Genomic DNA, 25,056 nt, shown 5'->3' with positions numbered 1-25,056 from the left:
CTTTCTCTTGAATGTGCTCTAAAATGACATGTTGTCTGAAAACTAAAGCTAACACTGGAATGGTTGAAAGTTTTACAAAAGATGTGGGTTCAATCCCGATAAGGGACAGGGAATTTGTGGATTTCCCCGCCCTGTTTGACGCATTTTCCAAGTTGTGAGTGGTTGGGGTTTAACACATTTCCCAAGGGCTTGTCACATATACAGACCTGCTGTAAATAACACAGGTGTCGATATAAGACAAAAGACTTCTCATGTGAAATTCCAATGGTTCTACAGGGTTATCGAGCTCGGGTCATAAGGTGTACTATTTAAGAAATATATCTTACATACATTTATGTATGCTAAGGGGAAAGAATTAAAATTAAGTGGTGAAAATATGAAATTGTTATTACGAACGAGATGGTACAGCATCTGCAGGATTCCTTTAAATGAGTTACACAAAATTGTCAACCATTTACTATTAACCATGGGCAAACGCGCTTACATGGTAACACCGAAGCACCCGAATCATTAAGAAAGCCTGACACACTGCTCGGAAAAACAAACTGCAAAGCTTGGGTTGATTTGTCCAGGTCAGAACCGTTTTTATTGTTTATGTTTTATTGTGCGTATATACATCATTTTTCGCAGATTTCAATTCAGCACCCTACTCCATATATCATCGAGGCGGCTTTCCTGTCGACTTGAAGATACCCTTAATTACCAAGGGACATTTAATTGCTGGAAACAAATTGCATATCACCTTAAATAAATAAACGTGAGGAAAACGCGATAATACTTTCTACGTCAAAATTTTATACTTAAAACCACACAAATTCCACGAAAACAAACCTGTTTGAATACATTTTACATAATCATTGTTATACAGTCGTCTAGATACGAATATCTTTATATCTTGATTTTTGTCAAACACTTCGGTTACATATCTCATCAATTTTCAGCATCGTAACATTACTAAACAACGCTGCCAATACCTGTTTCAGGGTCAGCGTGTAGCGATGAGTCACACAACCTATCAAGGCAATCAATATGATTATGTTGGTGGTACAAAACTAAGTCTATATACATAACAGGTAACGGAAGACGAATACCCGTTGTTTGTGGTGGGAAAACAGACGTTTTGAAATTTTATACAAATGCTCACTTTGCAAAACTAAAGTTTACAACTTAAAATATAATCATGCAAACACAAAACTTAAGACGGCTGAAGTTTGTCCGAACAACTATGCGTGTGTAAAATGTAGTCATACCCAAGGCTCTGACTTGATCATCCAGATGGCTTGGTGAATCCCAGTGTATACAACGATTCCTTTGCTGCTTGGCTGAGATCACGTGAGTTTGACGTACAGTGTTATTTATCATTATTACGAAATATGTCCAGGCCAGACCGTTAAGCCAGCGGAGCTCCACTAAATATCCAACGACACTTTTTGTGAAACCACTTTCTAAATGACGCCCAGCAGGTTCTCTTGGCACTTATCTTAGGAACGGATTTGCCATCTCAACGACAACGGCACGTAATTAATCATTAGATTTAGTTTAAAAATAAAACACATTGACTTAGATTAGACTCGTGTCTCGGGATTTTTTTGTTCGTTCGCTTTCCTCCTGAAAAAATATAACATAGAATTTATTAAACACGTTGTGATAAAATGAAAAGTCAGCATTTGCTTATCAGTCAAAAGATCATCTCGCATGTAGTTTGTACTGTTATAGAAATGCCGTAAATGATAAATGTTAACCACACACACATCTGAGCAGCAAATGTGGATTTTTGTGCTCGATATTAATTACAGTCAAGCTGTAAAAATGGTTTTTTACTGCCAAATCTCACCTGTGAAGATCTAGAAGGCTGAAAACGATGGTGAGTAAAACAACGACAGCCAACGAAACGTCCACAGCGATCAAGGTGACAACTGACACTGCAATGTGGAAGTCCCGAACTCAGTACCACAAACGACAACAACATTCAATAAGGCATGAAGGAGGAAGATTTGAGTCTGAAAATGACTGCACAAATAAAGAATTAAAACTTACAGGAATTGAAGCAAAATCTAAGCAGTGACAACAGTTTTGACAGTTCGGCCCATTGGCCTTTTATCAGTTTACCTGTGGTAAGGTAGCACACTAGATAGCTGTTTGCCTAAGTGCTTACATGGCAGCTTCTAATACATGTAGCTATAAACATTTCCTGGACTCGGCCAGGTTTCCGGCCACTACAATCCCAGTCTCCGTCGTATGAGTGAAATATTAAGTGAGTACGAGTAAAACACCAATCAAATAAATAAATAAATCTATACTTAGCTTACAAAGCGTATTAAAGAAACACACACAGCAGCATGAATTATTCCAACATGAAACTGAATAGCATTCGATCACGCCTTGCCTTTGGCGACTTACCACGGGATGAATATCCACGAATTGTCGATCCGCCATCTCTGTTTTTATCTGTCAAATCTGTAAAAGTGACACATGGGGCTTGAGTAGTTGTAGACAATCAAGGCGGGAAGAGAAAGAGATACTTGACAAATACACATGTAGTTACAAGTCATCAAGGTTATTAGTCAAAGAATAGGACGGGGGACAACCTGGAATCCGGGCTTAGTCTTTCGACGTCTTTGATAGATCAGAATCAGTTACCTCCCCTGACCAGAGCGATGGCGCCACTTTCACAAAACTGATCTACGACAAAAGTAATAAAAAATAGATTTACAAAGGTTTGTAAATGTGGGTTCATACATTCAGCGGTGTGGCCGAATGCGGAAAGCAATTTGTCCGTTTTGTATCACTGGCAGTATAGCGATGTCAAAACTAGACAATCCATTCTGTTCAAAGCAGGCGGAAATGTTGTATGTACAAGCATCTTGGTTGACACCACCCTGTACCTCGGATATCCCGTTAGCACAAAAATTACAGGAACAGTAATCCAAACCCACAACTTATCACACCGCCGTATATTCATACCTGAGCAGTTCGTCCCGTCATCATCACTATATAAGGCATTTCCCGCACACACGCAGTCAAAGCTACCCTCCAAATTTATACAGGTCGCGTGAACGCCACAGGCTGATCCATTACTGACGACACATTCATCTATGTCTGAAACAGAAAAGGGACGAAGGTCGCTTCATTAAAAGTTGTGGCCTAAAGTGTCTCCATGCAGGTTGTAAGGACGACGAACAAATTTATTTATTTGATTGTTGCTTAACGTCATACTCAAGAATTTGTTTACGATGACATTTATCTGTATCGATGGAGGAAACTTTGGCAAGTTCCTGACGAGCTTTGTCACATCTACAGATGCCACATCCACAGATGCCACATCCACAGATGCCACATGTACAGATGTAGTACATATACGCAGTACATATACTGAAGATGAGTGGTCTTCAGTGAATGTTGGACTAAACAAACGGCCACACGAGCGTCGTCGAAAGTTTATTGCCAGCAGGGTCCCAACAAGCAGAGGGATCAGGGGAATCTACAAATTCAAAGGCCGGGTTTGTACCCGCAGCTCGTGCGCCCTAGTCACTGAAAGACAATCATCTTTAAGACTCATAAATTGAGTGCAACTTGCTATTTCAACTGACATTGGCCAAAATATTTCCGCAGGTTTCTTGCAACAGGTTTGTGCTTATGCCTGAGGAGAATGAAACTGCTTTTTGCTTAGAGAATAAAACATCAGAAAAGAAGCGGTCGAATCATCGGTGATTTTTATTAGCTTGGTGGGGGAAAACTGATATAAATTAAGCTATATAACATGGTAAAGATTGTATTTCCTAAAACAGAAGCAATCACACCTGTGCAGTTGACCCCGTTTCCAGTGAAGCCGGCCTTACATGTGCAGACATAGCTGCCCTCTACATTCAGGCACGTGGCGTTCTCGTGACAAATCCCGATAAACTGACATTCGTTAACATCTGAAACAGAACAACACTGAAATACATGGAAATGTGTAATTGTACGTGATGTAGCATGCAGGCTACAGTAAACACAAGTTCTAGTAGGCCCGGCATTCATTTACACACAGTAGTTCACATGCCCATTTACACCTATATCCCCCCTGTTCACACATTCTAGTACATGTACAGTGATTGTCATCCGTCACCACGCTCCTGTGACCACGTGAACATTTACACCCATATCCCCCCTGGGTAGCTCACACATTCTAATACCTGTAGAGTGTCTGTTATCTTCCACCACATTGCTGTAGCGAAGTAAATGTACACACATATCGCCCGTGATAGTTCACACATTCTAGTACCCCACCTGTACAGTGACTGTTATCCGCCACTACGCTGCTGTGACCACGTACACACTTGCATACATATCCTCCTGGGTAGTTCACGCATTCTGAGCCCGGACCGCAAGGGTTGTCTTCGCATTCATCCACGTCTGAAATGCGGAAAAGGCGGTATGCATTTGACTTGTCAATTGTTAGCAATGTACAAGGCAAAAATGCTAGTAAATTCCGACTGAAAATAATGAGCAGAGTGTAAGTGTTTCACTAAAAGTGTAGTTCACGTCTTCAAGACGAGTTTCAATCGAATGTGAACTGTTTAATTCAAAACAAATAATATACTGAAACAGACATCAGAGTGATGTAAAACTTAACTGATAATATAAAGATCTGATTTCAACATAAAACAAAAGCTAAGTGTCCTTACTACAAGGACCATTAGTCTCAAACGTAACGTTTTAATCCACTCTGTCATTTAATTAGCGGTGCAAATATTATTAATATATATCATCTATAATTAATACATAACCAAATCGCGTCTGAACTTTTTCTGTTTTTGATTATAATATGGCGCAAACTAATAATAATTTGAGAAAATTAAATAAATTAGTAACTGGAAGCATTTTATTCCACTGAACCATGCATTCACTATTTCATTCTGTTAGGCTACCATTCCCTGTACTCATGTTTGAAAGGTTTGTCCAGCTATTCATCTACATTACCATCACAGTTCTCTCCCAACGGATTCCGGATGCTGTAACCCGGCTCACATTTACAGCGGTATCCCCCAATGTGGTTTAAACAGACTGCATTCCGCCCACAGGACGCCCGATACTCCTCACACTCATTCACATCTACAACAGAATGGTTGACATTTACAGCGGTATCCCCGATATGGTTTATACAGACTGCATTCTGCCCACAGGATGCTCGTTACTCCTCACACTCACATCTACCACAGAATGGTTGACCACATTTACAGCAGTAACCATGCACTACATTCCGCCCACAGGATGCCCGGTACTCCTCACACTCATTCACGTCAACAACAGAATGGTTGACCACATTTACAGCGGTATCCACACAATGCATTCCACCCACAGGATGCCCGGTACTTAGCTTGTATTATCTCGTAAACTGAAATCAGCTCTCTGGGTGAAGATAACATAACAATCCTCTCTTTTGTTAAAGGCTTTCCATGAGACCCGGTGTATATTAGAAAATCTTGAAAATGAAATATTCTTGAAAATATAAAAAGTGAACTTTCTGAATCCTACTTTAAGGTGAAAGTAAGCCAAAAATGAAATACGGTTCGTCAGACAGACAATTGAAAACCATGAATAAAAATTACAATTATTTCAAGACAATTAAGTGCAATAAAATGAACCAGATAGATGATGTTTGGGTACTGCCACAGACAGTGTGGTCCATACAGTTCACCATAGAATTCAGTAGTTTCAATAATGCGTTTAACAGTGTTCAGTCGCTGTGAGTTTAAATCCAGCTCATGCTGGCTTCCTCTCCGACCGTACGTGGGAAGGTCCTTCAGCAGCCTGCGGATGGTCGTGGGTCGATGGTCGGGGGACTCTGCCCGGTTTCCTTCCACCATAATGCTGGCCGCCGTTGTATAAGTGAAATATTCTTGATTAACTAAATCAATTGATAAACTAAGTGAAAATTTTTTTTTGTTCACAGTTTTTAGTTGTCCGTCTAACGAACTTTATTTTACGGTTTTAGCTTTCTTTTACTTTAAGCATACGTTGTGCGAGGTAACCTGGAGACACCATCCAGTTTTAACTCATGGATCAGGATTGATTACTGCGAGTTCATTTATGTCCAAATACTACTAGTAATTCGTAAAGGGAACGCCCTTTACGGACTACAATGGTATATGAATGTCGGACATGACGCTGATATACTTATTCAGAAGGCCTGTTGTACGCATGGAAATGGTACAATGTATCTATGTTTGCATGTATGCTTGGGGTTTTACGTCATGTGACGACGAGGAGCCATTAGGTGTGTGATAATATACTGTTTCTTATTGTGGCAGGGCGAGTCCATGGCGCCAAAGGGCTGCCGGCTGACATGACACCCCACCCAGCAACACTATACCCACAACAGGCCAACCAGCCATATTTCCTTGCCCTAACCACTCAGCGCTGAGCGCCAAGCGAGGCAGCAAGAAGTGCCATTATTTATTTCTTTGGTATTACTGGATGCCGGGTCTCCCCACGTCTAGGCAGACGCTCTATCCATTAAGCCACAGAAGCGGTCATCGCAGATCTGTGTGATTTGGGCTTACCTTCACAGTCTCCATTTTGGGCTCGCCTTTTGAAGCCACTGTGACACATACAGGAGTATGCTCCGTCCACGTTCACACAGCGGGAATGAGATCCACAGCTATGGCGTGATTCCATACACTCATTTACATCTACAAACAGAACAGTCACAGCTTAGATGTACAACAAACTATTGGGTTATTCAGATTATTATCATTTCATAAATATGATTAGTGATTAAGTGTTCGTCGGTTTACAGAGAAGGTATGAATGATTTACAGAGAAGGTATAATGATTTACAGAGAAGGTATAATGATTTACAGAGAAGGTATGAATGAGTTACAGAGAAGGTATAATGATTTACAGAAAAGGTATGAATGAATTCCAGAAAAGGTATGAATGAATTCCAGAAAAGGTATGAATGATTTACAGAGAAGGTATGAATGAATTACAGAGAAGGTATGAATGAATTACAGAGAAGGTATGAATGAATTACAGAGAAGGTATGAATGAATTATAGAGAAGGTATGAATGATTTACAGAGAAGGTATGAATGATTTACAGAGAAGGTTTGAATGATTTACAGAGAAGATATGAATGAATTACAGAGAAGGTATAATGATTTACAGAGAAGGTATGAATGAGTTACAGAGAAGGTATGAATGAATTCCAGAAAAGGTATGAATGCATTCCAGAAAAAGTATGAACGATTTACAGAGAAGGTATGAATGATTTACAGAGAAGGTATAATGATTTACAGAGAAGGTTTGAATGAATTATAGAGAAGGTATGAATGATTTACAGAGAAGGTATGAATGAATTCCAGAGAAGGTATGAATGAATTACAGAAAAGGTATGAATGAATTATAGAGAAGGTATGAATGATTTACAGAGAAGGTATGAATGATTTACAGAGAAGGTATGAATGAATTACAGAGAAGGTATGAATGAATTACAGAGAAGGTATAATGATTTGCAGAGAAGGTTTGAATGAATTATAGAGAAGGTATGAATGATTTACAGAGAATGTATGAATGATTTACAGAGAAGGTATGAATGAATGACAGAGAAGGTATGAATGAATTACAGAGACGGTATGAATGATTTACAGAGAAGGTATGAATGATTTACAGAGAAGGTATGAATGAATAACAGAGAAGGTATGAATGAATCACAGAAAAGGTGTTTATGAATTTCAGTCGTAACCTTTGGGGAAAACCCTCTCACATATAACACCACACACGTAAGTGCAAAAGAAAAGGAAGGAAACCGGTATGAAGTTATGAGGTTAAAGTCCACAGAATAATTAAGGAATTGAAAACGGAAAACAGAAAAGCATCTTTTCAAAGCTCTTTGCGCTTTCGCCTTTTAAGGAAAGCGTTTTGTTATCAAGATTTGCGAAAATCCAAGGACAAAAACATATGTGACAGCAACAGGTTAACACTGTCAAAAAGAACTACAGTCTACCTTTACAGTTCTTGTTGTCAACAGACGTATCAAAGTACCCATCCAGGCACTTGCACTGATACCCTCCGTCGTAGTTAAGGCAGACAGAGTTATCTCCACATGGATACTCTAGTTCGGCGCATTCGTCAATATCTACAGCGAAAACAAAGATTTCATTGCATGGTCATTCTATTCATTGACACTCGAAAAAATGAAGAAACTAAGTTTGCATTTATTCCTTTGGTTCGAACCCTATACTGATATATTTAGCAATTGTATATAAATTCTGACAGAAAACACAGATGTTTGAAATTGCACGAAATGCGTGAGGTCAACACTGCCTGAAGTGAATATTTCTGACATTAAACACAAATATGTAAGTAATGTACCTGAATGACTGACAACCTTCGTTCATTTATCATTTTTGATACGTTGGATGAAAGAATAACAACTGGAGTAAATGTTGAAAACGATATTTTCCTACTGTCTCCGGTATTTATTTCTAATACTGTACTCACCATAACATTCTCTGCCGTCCTGCCTAAAGCTGGCGTAACCCGCCTCACACGTACACCGGAAGCTGCCATTGTTGTTCGAGCACGTGGAGTTCCGCCCACATGGTGAGATGGCGGCAGAACATTCGTCTATATCTGCACAGAGGCGAAAATAATATCGATCTGAAGAACAGTCAAACAGTTAACACATACCACACTCTGATCCCATTATAGCCACATCGAAAAGCTTCATATTATTTCATTATTTGCCAATTTCACAGTAAGTTGGTTAATAATGAATATGGTTGACCAGTTTAGACAATTGCATTCTTTTGATCACATACATAATGACCGTTTGGAAACTAGCAAACAGCCTCCAGTGCGAAAGGGTTCTGTGGTTAGCCATGTCAAATTTACTTTTGACTTTATCCTGATCGTATTTTCTGATCATTGGCTAATGATGAGTACGCTACGTAATTTTGGCCAAAATATCGTTCAAAGCTTTTATATTATTTAGCGAACTATCTCTTTTGGAAAGTAATGAATGAATGGCTGGGACTGAACGTCACAGTTTCAGTATTTCAGATATGTCGAGATAAATAAATGAAAGTTATTACAGAAGTCTGATGAAAACAAGCAGAAATAACAACTGACATTTTGCTCAACAGATGTGTTTTCAACGTTTAAATGACGATTGGAGTGCATAGTTATGGAATTCTAACGTCATTTCCCCTCAACTGAGAAATACCAAATCTGTTTGAGCAAACACTCTTACTTCAACTATCCTTGGAATAGACTTTAACCATTGGCCATTCCTTTGATTTCATTCGTTTTTGTACCTAATCCTGTTGCTTCGGATAATGAGCAGTTGGACACACCTTGACAACTTGTGTCCATAGGCGTATATCCAATAACACATGCACAGCCGTAACTTCCGACCACATTGATACACTCCGCATTCTGACCACACACTGACACGTCTTCCACACATTCGTTGATATCTGCAATAGATCATATTTTTAGATATCTTTCTTTCATTGTTCTTTAGGTCTACACACGTTTCATTTATTCAACCCGACGGATGGGGTTGGGAGGAGATGAAAAGAATCAGAAAACAAACTGTTCAGCATGACGCCATTATTGATGTTTCTTAATTCTTCTTTTCCACTAACTCAGTCTACTAACAGGGTATAGAAGATTTACATTATGGTACTGTAAACGTGTTTTTATGCGCGTGTACATTGTGAAGCTCTGTTACAGTTTATTTATTTATTTATTTGATTGGTGTTTTACGCCGTGCTCAAGAATATTTCACTTATACGACGGCTGCCAGTATTATGATGGGAGGAAACCGGACAGAGCCCGGGGGAAACCCACAACCATCCGCAGGTTGCTGAAAGACCTTCCCACTTACGGCCGGAGAGGAAACCAGTATGAGCTGGACCGCACTGGTTAGAGCCTTCTGTATCACTACGCTGCGCTAGCGCGCTAACCGACTGAGCCTCTGTTACAACCCTACATTTGTATATGAACAGTGATCAATGGTGCGAAGGGCTGTTGTTTATGTGGCGACATCTTGCTCTTATAGCCGTAAGTCGTGCCCAAATTCTAGGGAGGCGGGAGGTGTTACGATGATGGTGTATTCCTCTTAAATAGGAAATGACCTCTATTCACTGTTTTTCAAAAAGACAGTTTCAATTTTCACACTTGACAATGTAATTGTTTGTGTATTTTTTTAAACAGGAGAATGATTATCTCAGCACTATATAGACAATCACGCCATGACGTTATTAATATAATTATTGGTAGTCCTCATGAGTTGTTCACTTATACCATGCGGTGGTTGGGTGAGTGGATAACTTCGCACTACAAAGCCACAACTTAGAGAGCTGGACTGGAACGCGACGGTCGTTGGTCAGGGGTTTTGTTTGCTCTGCTAACAAAGTCGCTACAAACAATTAGTCCTCACAAAGATGGTCTTCCATTGAATCAACTTTTAGGTGACGAAAGCCTCGTACATTACAGAGTTTGCAAGGTACCTGGGAGGGAATGTGGCTATGTTTGCACTCAGCCAGCTTTAAACCGGCATTCACCTGAAGGTATTCCTCTGACTACTGTATTCTTGAGTGCCGGGTAAAACACCAAAAACATATATGTTTGTGAAGTTTATGTATTTTCGAAGTAATTCTTACTTCATATCACCTACTTATTTAGGAATGCTAAAGGTCATAACCTCAGATTTGATATGAATATGACTGGTGTGTCGTCGGCCAGCCGACCTTCTCCAATCGAATTTTTGAATCGAATCCACCTTACGTGTACTCCGGAAAAGATAAACCCGTTGATTATTGTTTTAATACTGCACTTTTTGATGCAGTGCAGGCCACAGTACCGAGCTCCAAGTTAGTGAATGTAACGATCCACACAGATTAATTAAGAGCGGTTAGTGTGTAAGTTAAGCTGGGAACATGGCTGATTGATCTCAGAGCGGTTAATGTGGAAGCTAAGCTGGCAACATGGCTAATCGATCTCAGAGCGGTTAATGTGGAAGCTAAGATGGGAACATGGCTGATCGATCTCAGAGCGGTTAATGTGGAAGCTAAGATGGGAACATGGCTGATCGATCTCAGAGCGGTTAATGTGGAAGCTAAGCTGGGAACATGGCTAATCGATCTCAGAGCGGTTAATGTGGAAGCTAAGCTGGGAACATGGTTAATCGATCTCAGAGCGGTTAATGTGGAAGTTAAGCTAGGAACATGGCTAATCGATCTCAGAGCGGTTAATGTGGAAGCTAAGCTGGGAACATGGTTAATCGATCTCAGAGCGGTTAATGTGGAAGTTAAGCTAGGAACATGGCTGATCGATCTCAGAGCGGTTAATGTGGAAGCTAAGCTGGGAACATGGTTGATCGATCTCAGAGTGGTTAATGTGGAAGCTAACCTGGGAACATGGCTGATCGATCTCAGAGCGGTTAATGTGGAAGCTAAGCTGGGAACATGGCTAATCGATCTCAGAGCGGTTAATGTGGAAGCTAAGCTGGGAACATGGCTGATCGATCTCAGAGCGGTTAATGTGGAAGCTAAGCTGGGAACATGGCTAATCGATCTCAGAGCGGTTAATGTGAAAGCTAAGCTGGGAACATGGTTAATCGATCTCAGAGCGGTTAATGTGGAAGTTAAGCTGGGAACATGGCTGATCGATCTCAGAGCGGTTAATGTGGAAGCTAAGCTGGGAACATGGTTGATCGATCTCAGAGCGGTTAATGCGGAAGCTAAGCTGGGAACACGGCTGATCGATCTCAGAGCGGTTAATGTGGACGCTAAGCTCGGAACACGGCTGATCGATCTCAGAGCGGTTAATGTGGAAGCTAAGCTGGCAACATGGCTATTCGATCTCAGAGTAAAAGTGCATGGTCCATTAATGAACCCAATTGTATCAAAGAGTGGAGCCAATATAATGATTAGCTGAGGTTCTGATTCAACAGGTTTATACATGAATTACACGTCTAGTGATCAAATATTAACAAATCATAGATATATTTTTGAAACATTCATTGGTGAATAAAACATAAAAGCGTTTTTATTTTATATAGTCAGGAATTATGTCATTTTATGGAATCTCGCTGAATTACCTGTGCAATGGGTTCCGTCCCGTGACTCACTGACGAACCCAAGTGAACACGAGCAGCTGTAACCTCCTCCGAAGTTTGTACACACAGAATTCTCTCCGCACACAGCCTCGGTGCTCTCACACTCGTCTATCTCTGGAATAAGTGAAAAACAAATAGAATTTGTAAATCTGTTTATAGCAATGATTACAATGAATGGATGACTATGGAACAACGTCGCATCGTCAATATTGCTGTTGTATCGTGGCGAACAATGATTAGATCTATAGTCCTTCGAACATTAGTTTACAACAATGTTCAGACCAAAAGTCTATGTACAGATCTTACTGAGCAATCAAAACGTCGGTCTACTCAAAGCTCGCTTTGAGCAATGTTTAGGTCAATTATGTATGTTAAGCACACATTAAACAATTTTTACAAATACAGTCTGTGTATAGATCGTACTGAACAATGTTTAGACCAACCGCCTTTGTAAAGCTCGACTTGAACAATGTTAAGATCAACAGACTTTGTAAAGCTCGCCTAGAACAATGTTTAGGCCAACAGTCTGTCTAAAGTTTGTAATGATCAATGTTTAGACCAATAGTCTTTGTAATGATCGTACTGAACAATGTCCAGGCCAACAGTCTTTGTAAAGATCGTATTGAACAATGTTCAGGCCAACAGTCTTTGTAAAGATCGTACTGAACAATGTTCAGACCAACAGTCTTTGTAAAGATCGTACTGAACAATGTTCAGACCAGCAGTTTCTGTAAAGTACGCCTAGAACAATGTTAACACCATCAGTGTAGGTAAAGTTTTGTGATATTATATAAGCTGACGACAGCTTTGTTTAAATCTTACCTTGGCAATTTTTACCGTCATGTGTCGGGCTGGAATACCCCTTAAGACAGGTACAAATGTATCCGCCATAGGTATTGTCACAGGCAGAGTGAGGGCCACACGGGTCACGTAGCACTACACACTCATCGATGTCTGCAAAACGAAGTAAAACGAAGAATGTCATGCTAATGTATTTATTTGTGGACTTGATTCACCTTTTTCAGTTTAATAAAATTCTACCACATATATCACAACCCTTGCTTAGCGAATCATCAAAAAATACATAAGAAATCTGCATTCCAGAATTTATTTGTATTCAAGAACGTTTAATATCTTGTATATGTTTGTACTGGGTTTCTAGCGCCGTTTGTAAGGACAACACATGCACCCCCTCTTTGGCCCCGTGTGATGCAATCACAGCCACCCTTGTTCTTCTTAATTACAGGCGCTGTGCTTCACAAACAATTAGACAAAGATGCGTGGGAAAATAATGAAAGCTGGCTCGAAAACGATGGTTTAACATGTGTGTCTGTACAGCGATTTGCTTACTGGTATATCCCGTGTCCTATGTCAATTATCTCCTAGGGGGCCACTGTTATAGTGTTATAACGTATACGCCTACACACTTTACTCTGGATAATAGCACTCAAATGAATTAAGTACTATGATGTATTTTGTTTGGACAAACATTCCTCTGTAACTGTTCAAACAGGAAAAAGGCCCGCTATTTCACCTTCCACTAACACGAAAAGTGCACCAGTTCCGCAGTCATTTATCAGTGGGTATGCGAGACCATTCAATGAGAGAGCTTACTGAGGTATATGCTTAAAAATGATGTCATGTAGACATTCACTAACCCTATCTATAGACAGAAAAATCAAAATTTTATTTATCGTATAAATATAAACCTAGAAATAAAGTGGAATCATTGTCTTGGATACTTTGTCTGACATATATAGCAGCGTCATTGCACTGATACATAGTTGGCGAATTATATTACAATCTGACAAGTGCCATGCATTGCAATGGATATCATGTTTGCTACATATCTGGCAAAAAAATGAGATGTAATCATTGAGTACAGTACATGCTATATAAAACACAATCAATGCACTGAATACCGTGTGTGTGCTATAGTTGGTCTGTCAAAATTCTGGCATGCCACTGAGTTTATATTTACCGTGTCTGTCAGATAACTGATCATATAAAGTACAGTTATTCAATCTTGGCAATTTCCACTAGTTCTTAATTCACAGAAGTGAAGGTCGTGCCCTTTTTTGTTCTCTTGCATACCTACACATGCATCAGAAGTCGAACTCCATGGATATCCATTTAGAGCTCTTAATATCTTAACCTAGGTCTAAAGTCCAGTACTTCGAAGATATAGACTTCTGAAAGCCCTAAAACAAAAACTCCCTACAAACTCCATGTTCAATTTCACCTGTTACGCAGTTTCTTCCATTTCTAGCTGGACTTGAGAATCCAAATTTACAGGAACAGTAGTGTTCGCCATTTGTGTTGGTACATTCCGAGTTTGAGCCACAAGGCGACGAAAGGTCACGGCATTCATCGATATCTGTGAGACAGGTGGAAGAATAGAATGACATTCATCGATATCTGTGAGACAGGTGGAAGAATAACATGACATTCATCAATATCTGTGAGACAGGTGGAAGAATAGCATGACATTCATCGATACCTGTGAGACAGGCGGAAGAATAGCATGACATTCATCGATATCTGTGAGACAGGTGGAAGAATAGCATGACATTCATCGATATCTGTGAGACAGGCGGAAGAATAGCATGACATTCATCTATATCTGTGAGACAGGTGGAAGAATAGCATGACATTCATCGATATCTGTGAGACAGGCGGAAGAATAGCATGACATTCATCTATATCTGTGAGACAGGTGGAAGAATAGCATGACATTCATCGATATCTGTGAGACAGGTGGAAGAATAGCATGACATTCATCGATATCTGTGAGACAGGTGGAAGAATAGCATGGCATTCATCGATATCTGTGAGACAGGCGGAAGAATAACATGACATTCATCAATATCTGTGAGACAGGCGGAAGAATAACATGGCATTCATCTATATCTGTGAGACAGGTGGAAGAATAGCATGACATTCATCGATATCTGTGAGACAGGCGGAAGAATAGTATGACATTTATCGATATCTGTGAGACAGGTGGAAGAATAGCATGACATTCATCGATATCTGTGAGACAGGTGGAAGAATAACATGACATTCATCTATATCTGTGAGACAGGCGGAAGAATAACATGGCATTCATCTATATCTGTGAGACAGGTGGAAGAATAGCATGACATTCATCGATATCTGTGAGCAGGCGGAAGAATAGCATGACATTCATCGATATCTGTGAGACAGGCGGAAGAATAGCATGACATTCATCGATATCTGTGAGACAGGTGGAAGAATAGCATGACATTCATCGATATCTGTGAGACAGGTGGAAGAATAGCATGGCATTCATCGATATCTGTGAGACAGGCGGAAGAATAACATGACATTCATCTATATCTGTGAGACAGGCGGAAGAATAACATGGCATTCATCTATATCTGTGAGACAGGTGGAAGAATAGCATGACATTCATCGATATCTGTGAGACAGGCGGAAGAATAGTATGACATTTATCGATATCTGTGAGACAGGTGGAAGAATAGCATGACATTCATCGATATCTGTGAGACAGGTGGAAGAATAACATGACATTCATCTATATCTGTGAGACAGGCGGAAGAATAACATGGCATTCATCTATATCTGTGAGACAGGTGGAAGAATAGCATGACATTCATCGATATCTGTGAGCAGGCGGAAGAATAGCATGACATTCATCGATATCTGTGAGACAGGCGGAAGAATAGCATGACATTCATCGATATCTGTGAGACAGGTGGAAGAATAGCATGACATTCATCGATATCTGTGAGACAGGTGGAAGAATAGCATGACATTCATCGATATCTGTGAGACAGGTGGAAGAATAACATGGCATTCATCGATATCTGTGAGACAGGCGGAAGAATAACATGACATTCATCTATATCTGTGAGACAGGCGGAAGAATAACATGGCATTCATCTATATCTGTGAGACAGGCGGAAGAATAGCATGACATTCATCTATATCTGTGAGACAGGTGGAAGAATAGCATGACATTCATCGATATCTGTGAGACAGGTGGAAGAATAGCATGACATTCATCGATATCTGTGAGACAGGTGGAAGAATAGCATGACATTCATCGATATCTGTGAGACAGGTGGAAGAATAGCATGACATTCATCGATATCTGTGAGACAGGTGGAAAATTAACATGGCATTCATCTATATCTGTGAGACGGGTGGAAGAATAACATGGCATTCATCGATATCTGATATATTTGACATAAACTACAATCATGCTTTTCCAACTGTCACTTCAACTACAAATCTGATACAGAAGCTACTCAAAAATGCCTTTAATCATGTTAATGTAAATAAATTCGCATCGTACAGTTTGCTACTGAACTTACGCCAAAAATATGACTTGCTTTTGTTTTCTGCATATGAGATTTGAATGTACAGGACATGTTATTGCCGGATTATTTAACCTGGAACAATATTTTTTCCACGCGCCAGACTATGCCGTTCTCAATTTTTCCTCTCTTTTAGGACATTTTTTCCCATGGGCACCTTTTTGATATACTTACTTATTTGATTCGTGTTTTAGGATGTACTCAAGAATATTTCACTTTTATGACGACTGAAAGAAACCGGGCAGAGCCTTGGGAAAATCCACGATCATTCGTAATTTGCTGGTAAACCTTCCTACGTTCGGCCTGAGAGGAAGCCAGCATGAGCTTGGTTTGAACTCACAGCGTTGGTTCATTGCGCCGCACTGGCATGCTAACCACTAGGCCACCATGACTCCAATGGCAAAAAGTAGGCCTACTGTGTTCATGTCTTCTCACACTATCAGTCATAGGCCAACTGTACTTCAGTTCGGTTGAAAACCTCCTTCAGAAAGATTTGATACATACTTCAGTTGGATGTGAAGGCGTACTTTTGTAGTATTTTTATCGCACTTTAAGGCGCCATTGAAGTGAAATTTGTAGGTGTATTTTAGTGAGAGCTGAAGGTGTACGTTGGTAAGAGTTGAAGTGTACTTCAGAAGGAGCTGGAGGAGCATTTCTGACGTGAAGCAGTTTCGTGTAATCCGACGTAATATGTCGTCTTTATTCACTTTGTGTTGAATCATGACGAAAGTGTAAAATGACGCGAAGTACTTTCTTCATTTTCTCCATTGTGGCAGCGGATGTTTTGATGCTTGATTCTGCATGTCTGCTTCCGGGTCTTGTAAAGGTATCTATTTATTTGTAAAGGTGACACTTACACCTGTATTCCTTACTCAGTGTTACTGACTGTGCTGACGTTTGTTTCGTAATGTTTCGTCTGTGTTGTGAATTACGTATTTATGCCGTTCTCTGTATTTGTGCCATGATTCCGGCGTTCTTGCCGTTCTCTGTATTTGTGACATGATTCCGGACTTCTTGCCGTTCTCTGTATTTGTGACATGATTCCGGACTTCTTGCCGTTCTCTGTATTTGTGACATGATTCCGGACTTCTTGCCGTTCTCTGTATTTGTGCCATGATTTCGGAATTCTTGCCGTTCTCTGTATTTGTGCCATGATTCCGGAATTGATGCCGTTCTCTGTATTTGTGCCATGATTCCGGAATTCATGCCGATCTATTATATCTTATTTATCTTGGATTTATTGTTTTTTGAATTTGCGCACGTGGTCCTTTGATTTGTGCTGCTTTCCCTGTGTTTTGATTTGTGTTTTGTTTCCTGTTTGTGTACCGTGTTTCCTTTTTGTGTGCCGTGTTTCCTTTTTGTGTGCCGTGTTTTCTTGATGTGTGCTGTGTTACCATGGATGTGTGACGTGTTTAACTGCATGTGTGTCGTATTTCCTGGATGCATGCCATGTTTTCTGGGTGCATGTCGTTTTTCCTGGATGTATACCATGTTTCCTGGATGTGTACCGTGTTTTCTGGATGTGTACCATGTTTTCCTGGATGTGTGCCGTGTTTCTTTGATGTGTGCCGTGTTTCCTGGATGTGTGCCGTGTTTCCTGTGTGTGTACCGTGTTTCCTGGATGTGTGTCGTGTTTCCTGGATGTGTGCCATGTTTTCCTGGATGTGTGTCGTGTTTCCTGGATGTGTACCGTGTTTCCTGGATGTGCGCCGTGTTTCCTTGATGCGTGCCGTGTTTCCTTGATGCGTGCCGTGTCTCCTGGATTCTTCTAGGTTTTTTGTCTGACCTTCAACCGTCCTTTTCCTGTTGTAACTTTATTAAACGTTTAAACATGTACAGCTACTCCCTATCCAATACCCTTGGAGTGTCCATGCGTGCTAACAATTTGAATTAGAATTCAGGCCCACTTTGTGAGATTTGAAGGAGTCATTTAATGGGATTGGCGCACGCCGATAGTGGGATTCAGGCGGAATTGAATGGGAATTTCTTTGGTTCTATTTGGAGGGACGGTGTTTTAATTGTGGTTTAACGCGCGTTTTAGTAGGATTCATTTCTCTCGCTGAATTTGAAGGTAAGCTTTACAACTATAATCGGGGCCTTTGTGGCTCAGTTGGTTAGCACCCTCGCGCAGCGTAATGACCCAGGAGCCTCTCACCAATGTGGTCGCTGTGAGTTCAAGTCCAACTCATGCTGGCTTCCTCTCCGGCCGAAAGTGGGAAGATCTGCCAGCAACCTGCAGATGGTCGTGAGTTTCCTCCGGGCTCTGCCCGGTTTCCTCCCACCATAATGCTGGCCGCCATCGTATAAGTGAAATATTCTGGAGTAAAACACCAATCAAATAAATAAATACAACTATAATCATAGCGTGGAAGATCTACTGCACTATGCTTTGTAAGTATATGTAAAACATGGTGCAGTTTTGCAATAAAAGTATAAATAATGTCTAAATAGCACTAACCAACTTTTAATTCTATCATAAGATGTGAGAAAAAGTCGAAAAAAAATTTAATATGGTTTTGATTTACCAAGATTTGACTATGACATAAAATTATTACTACAATATTGTCTTATATGTACATCAAACTATATCACAAAGAATTTACATATATTTTCTTTGGAAAGAGGTTTAGAGGAATTAAAAAGTGCACCGTTACCTTCGCAGTAAAAGACTCCTCTAATTGACTTCAAAGGACCGGTAAATCCGGGTTTACATCGACATTCGTATGACGAATGGGTCGGGGAACAAAACGAATTCTGACCACATTTGTGCTCGTCTGTCAGACAGATGTTCACTGAAAAAGATGACGCATATAGCAGTGGTTTTATCAAATGGTTGTTCTTTGCACAACTGGCAGAGTTGTTTATTTATTTATTGGTGAATATTGGTGTTTTACGCAGCACTCAAGAGTATTTCACTTATACGAAATCGACCCGCATCATGTTGGGGGGAAAATCGGGCGCGGACGCCACGACCAACCACAGGTTGCTGGAAGACCTTCCCACGAACAGCCGAAGAAGTATCCAGAACACATGGCATAGTTATATATTCCATTAAAGATCCATAGTGAACAGAACTTTGATAAAGAAAACGTAAAAAATAAGACTTCCATATTAAATTTGGTCATTTGATGGAATCTTTTCAAATCCAGGGTGATAATATTGTTTTCAAACACGAGATGAGTAACTATTTCGGCATACATTACCAGGTTTTTGAGTATTATTGCGTTGAACGTCTGAAAATGCGTAACGTGTTTGCGTGTTCCCAAAGCCGGTTAGGAGAAGCAATTTAGTATATCAGAATTGCTTTCATGGCATTAACTATTAGCAACCATTCTAACAAAAACCCTGGATATCCCAGCCCGGGTATGACAATTACCGCCGAGGAAGTGGTATCTTTACGCAAGAAGTCTCATTGACATGGAGAAGATATGGTATCTTGTCTCAAATCACCATTACATGTAAATAAATCGATAAGTATTCCCTGAATTTCACGTCCGTTATGTAGGATCTACATGTGCAGTACAATTTCAACACAACACTATCACACTGGAGAAGGCGTTAAAATAATGAGCCACATTTAATGATCGGAGTTGTAATGAAATATGTATATCATACACGTAACCACAGGATGTAGGCGGTAGCCTTACTCAGTAGCAATACACGTATTATGTCGACATGAAAAATTACCCGAATTATTTGCACGCAATTATGTATTTAACGTACAAAATTTGAGAAATTACTTGAAAAGGATACAGATGGCCATTATTTACACATAGATGTTAGTTTCTGGATCGGTGGCAAAAGCTTCTTTACATCATGACAAAGAAATAAACGGGAAAGAAACTTGAGAACAATTGGAACAGGAAAGGAACAAAGAAAATGGGAGTTTATTTTTTGTGGCGATAAACATGTTTGAGAGCTCTTGTGTCATACTATACTGAAATTTAAGATTGCAATAATTCTTCGGTTGGCGATAAAGGATGAGTTTTAAAATCCACAATGGCAAATATTAGTTGTTATTTATCAAGATAAATACATGTGACAAAATCGTGTATTATAGCACTGAATGTACAACCCTGTTTAGAACCTAGTCTTTGTTGAATCTGCCCATATCATCGTATAACAGACCACATCAGACAGAACTTGGCAATCGATGGGCATATACAACCTCGTAGGTACATGTAATATCACATTAAGTGACCCTAAATTTCTAATAAAGCGCTGAAAAGGCAAGGTCAGTTAAAGACACGCGAAACCGTTGTCTTGAATGGAATGCAAATGAAGGACACAGCCTAATGAGACTGTTAAACGTTTGGCGAATGCTAGATTTACATTTACTGTGCACGTTGAACACATTCTTGAACATGGCTTTTACCTGGTAAATGGAAGGGCAGATAGCTTCGACGATTACATAGTAGTTTATTTATTCTATAATGCGTGTCAACCCTGACCCATTGCTTGTTAGTTCTTCGAGTTTTAAACTGATAAATGCAAGCTGACCGTTTTCGATCTGATAGGATCATTACTATCTCATATGATCTCTGCACACAAAGATTCGTCGTTATGAATACCATATCATGAGCGAAGTGAAGCTGTTGTCAAGGGGTGAGCCTGGTGTTGTAACCATCTGTTGCTCTGGGGGAATTCAGTCGACACAGTATAGCCCAGTCTGAGACAGGTGTTCAGAGCTGGCGTGGTCTAGGTGTTATACACTGTCTACTGTTTACATCAGGGACACCAGCGACGCCCTAATCGAGCTGAGCAACCTCCAGCTGATAATCACGGTAGTATAATATGGACACGATTACTAACATTCAGGCAAAACCTACGACAAAAAACATTACGTAGTGATCATGTCATATGTAGATCGCTAAAGGTATACTATTTTCATCAAGTAACTCAATAATCCTTAGATAATAAATGAATGGCTTACCGCCACGTCAGCATGCTATATTTTAACCATATATTAGACACATGGGGTTGATCAGATGAAGTAGACGTCTACTGCTTGCCACCAAATATATAAATGTACGAGATTTTTCTTAATAGAACTAGGTGGTAGCTATCTACCCCGATAAACGATATATGTGGCATGTCACCAATGTGGGGCATAGTAATAATACATTGGTCGATTGGGACTGTCTAACTGGATAGCCATAGCGGTCATCCATTCATTCATTATTCAATCCACACCCATCACGTGAATGTGGCTGCACAGACTGATCCTGTCCACGGGAATTACTCCTCGTCACGGGCGTTCTATCCCATTGTAACGACTGCGCAAGCAACTCTCTGTACGCTCTGATTTCGGCAACATCCTACTGGCCTCAGGGACTCTAAAGTCACCTTTGGAAATCCCTGTCCATGTAACAACCATATAACCTTTTAAAGTTAGTTTGATAGTTACATTTTTTGTTGCAAATATTTCAGCGACTTTGCTGTGCCTGATTATATTTTACCTATCTAGTCATGACAGTATATGTTTTACCCACCTAAATATGTCTATGCATCTTTAACCACCTTGTCATGTCTGCACCCATTTAACCCCCTATTCATGACTGCATTTTAAATGCAAAGAAAGCGCTAGTGTGAAGTATACGTCAGATGGAAGGCCATTAAACACTATCCACAAGAATAGATTTTTCTCATCCCAGAGAAATGCAGTTAAAGCAATTGATATTGGGACCGGTGACGTCACATGGGGTTTCTGTCACTTAAATACATAGAGTGCAAGATTTCATCGTTCTGGATGCATATACAAATAGATCTATGGATGCATTGGACCTTGAAACAAACTATTTCGAGCACAAACTATGAATGTGATATCACTGATACTTTTGGGTAACTACAGACCACGGCAGAATCTGATATTTTAAAACCATTTTACTAAATTTGAAAAAATCGAAAAAAAAAGAAAAAAAAAACAAAAAACAAACAAACAAAAAAAAAAAACAAAAAAAAAAACAAAGAAAATTGAACTAGTTTTCTGGACATTGTTGAATTGTCTTTCCTCTGATGTATACTTCATTTTAATGTTTTCTTTGCCTTCGTTGCGCATGACCACTCAATCATATGTAGATGCATATACTTTACTCACTTAGTCTTCGATACTTATATTTTACCCACTAATCATACCTTTCATCTTTCGTCTGCATTTATTTTACCCTCCTAGTCTTACGCGAGTGTATTTCATCCATCTAGTCTTGATTGCATACATTTTTACTTAATTAGTGTAGGCTGCGTATACTTCATCCATTAACTATGTGTGCATATATTTCAACCTAATGATATCTGCCACCCTCATTCGCCTAAAGCGTCGCTTTAAGTCAGCAAGTTTGCCTATGCCTGTAAAGGTGGTGCTGTTCATCTTTCGCCCACCTTGGTGGGCACCGTCATATAAGGGAAATAAACCTATCTGCGGCTTTGATATGCAATCAAATCAATAGATAATAGTCAGATGCTTCAGTCATACTGTCGTGAGTGCAAATATTTCTTCTGTATTACTACGTTTGCAATTATTTCACTTAGCTAGGTATATCTTGTCATACGTGCATCTATTCCATTCACTTCGCGATGTTAGCATATATTTCGCACAGGTAGCCACGTTTCTCATGCGTGTATGTGTTCCACCTATACAGCTGTGCAGTCATGTTTTCTTACATTCAGCCAGTTACTCATGCATGTTCATGTTTTAGCCAACTTTTCATGTCAACATATGAGCCATAATCATTCATTCATGCATGTCAACATATATTTCACCCATCTATGTGTAAATATGTTTCATCCAGTTAACTATGTCCGTACACATTTCAGCCAGCTAACTCTGTGACATATATTCCATCCCACTAGCCATATCCATGTATCTATCGTGGCAGAATGCGTATCACCCACCTTGTCCGTGGACCTGTGTCAGCTGTCTCAGGAGCAGAAGCACGGTGAAGCAGTAGGAGTGGGTAATCCGTTTTACCATCATCTAGGGGTGAGATAATTGGGTGGATATCGGTGTGGTTTCGGTGGCATTGCAGCTTCTCGTTTTCCACAGGTAATGTCACCCCGCTACCCACGCTGCACGGTCAATGCTCACGTCCCCACACAGACGCACAGCCAGGCTTCAGTCCGTCAGTCCGTCATGCCCTGCTTCCATCCACTATAGGCCTACAGATACATAAAATTCTATTCCAGATCTGTTGAAACAATCGTCAGAAACAATCCCCGGGCTGCGAATGTCATCTTGTTATTTGCATGCCGATAGTGAATCTAACACAGTTTGTCGTCGAAAGAGCACATCATATACCCACTTTATGCTCGTGTTTACCTTCTTCAGTGGACAATTATGTAAGGTAGTGAGGGTATCAATTGTACAGTGTACCAGCTGACACAGCCAGGGCTGGCATGTGAAAGCTGTTTACACAAATGGCAGCCAAATATACTGAAAGAACCCGTTCTGTTCACATTTGTCTATTCCACACAAACAGCTTCTGGGGGTAGACTGTGTACCCCACACAATAGACAAACTGGCCCGCTGTATTCAAAGGACGAAGCGTGCTAATAGACCGATTAGATCTTTGCATGATGTGACGAAGACATTAATAACTGCCTATGTTAAAGCCGGTCGCTTTGTGGTGTTATTTTGTTTGGCTTACTCTAAGGCTCGGCTACAGTAGCCGCGGGGGCTGCCAATTACTGGTCAGTCAGTAAGCCTGAGACTACCGATCACTAGCAAATCGAAACTCCCGTCTTCTCCAGAAAGCTGACCGGGTTGATGGTGATAGTCACGAGCGATCATCCTTCAGAAATCCTCCAAGTATCGCCGACGTTGAAAAGCATTGCGATCTGCTAACTGAAGTTAAACAAGACAAGATTCAATGTATTTTAGTTATATGGTCAAGAATGAATCAGTGTACCCTTAGCCCTTGGTGAGTGGGGTCTGTGTAACCCCCGTTACCTCCGCATCCACCTTATTTCAGTAGGCTTGTCAGATGCCTTACGACTTTCCCAAACAGGTTTCTGTGCTTTGACCAAGGCTCATTAGGTGCCTGGAGAGGTCTTATGGTTTCCCTTGTATCCTGCAAGGTTCATATCAGTGAAAACATTCTGAGTAAAGCCTAGTAAATTGAAAAAAAATATATATATGTGATTCACAGGCTATTAATTGATAAAGTAGGTGTCGAAGTGAACATTCCTATAGTCTGCCAACTTTCAACCCACAATGGGCGTTTTTGGTCAAAAATTGCGAGACAAATTTCGAAAAGAACATTCAACGCCAAGCATATACCAAGGAGTAAAGGAAGAATATAGCTTAACACATTGTGGCAGAGTCATGCAAAGATAAGCTGTCAGCAGTTTTCACTGGTGATGTAGAGACGCAAGAAATATTCTGGGCAAATGAATTAAATAAATGGCATTAAGTAACGGTTTGACCAACCTTTGTCCAATCATTTATTTGTTTATGTCATTGGTGTTCTACGCCGTACTCAAGAAAATTTCACTTATACCGCCCCCCGGCGGCCAGTATTATGGAGGGGCGGGGGGGGGGGGTGCGAGCAAAAGCCGGGGGAAACCCTTTAGTGCAATTAGGTAT

The 25,056-nt window shown here is 40.2% G+C and overlaps 1 protein-coding gene and 1 long non-coding RNA gene across 2 annotated transcripts; both read right to left on the bottom strand.

Annotated features, from left to right (window-relative positions):
* Positions 1–574: 574 nt before the first annotated feature.
* Positions 575–12,217, bottom strand: LOC135473850 (adhesion G protein-coupled receptor E2-like). The gene is made up of 12 exons (XM_064753768.1): positions 12,094–12,217; positions 9,341–9,463; positions 8,487–8,618; positions 7,990–8,121; positions 6,546–6,674; positions 4,963–5,094; positions 4,270–4,395; positions 3,801–3,920; positions 2,965–3,099; positions 2,401–2,457; positions 1,835–1,922; positions 575–1,608 (listed from the first exon to the last, which is right to left on the bottom strand). The coding sequence occupies exons 2-12, from the start codon at positions 9,357–9,359 to the stop codon at positions 1,566–1,568; spliced, it is 1,113 nt and encodes a 370-aa protein (XP_064609838.1). The 5' UTR covers positions 9,360–9,463; positions 12,094–12,217; the 3' UTR covers positions 575–1,565.
* Positions 12,218–12,933: 716 nt separating this feature from the next.
* Positions 12,934–23,791, bottom strand: LOC135472127 (uncharacterized). Its single transcript, XR_010444500.1, has 4 exons — positions 23,367–23,791; positions 19,130–19,267; positions 14,354–14,488; positions 12,934–13,065 (listed from the first exon to the last, which is right to left on the bottom strand). It is a non-coding gene; the product is annotated as an uncharacterized LOC135472127 (long non-coding RNA).
* Between the last annotated feature and the right edge of the window lie 1,265 nt (positions 23,792–25,056).

This window comes from Liolophura sinensis, chromosome 8 (assembly GCF_032854445.1).
Source record: "Liolophura sinensis isolate JHLJ2023 chromosome 8, CUHK_Ljap_v2, whole genome shotgun sequence".
In the NCBI taxonomy this organism is placed as follows: Eukaryota; Metazoa; Mollusca; class Polyplacophora; order Chitonida; family Chitonidae; genus Liolophura; species Liolophura sinensis.
Note: the sequence above shows the minus strand (reverse complement) of the source record. Positions and strands in the feature narration are given on the sequence as shown.

Excerpts from the sequence above, each read along its gene's own strand:
- LOC135473850 (XM_064753768.1), bottom strand. Across the intron at positions 3,100-3,800 it reads AAACGGGGTCAACTGCACAG|ACATAGATGAATGTGTCGTC; the intron begins GTGTGATTGCTT and ends TTTCTGTTTCAG. Across the intron at positions 1,609-1,834 it reads AGCCTTCTAGATCTTCACAG|GAGGAAAGCGAACGAACAAA; the intron begins GTGAGATTTGGC and ends ATATTTTTTCAG.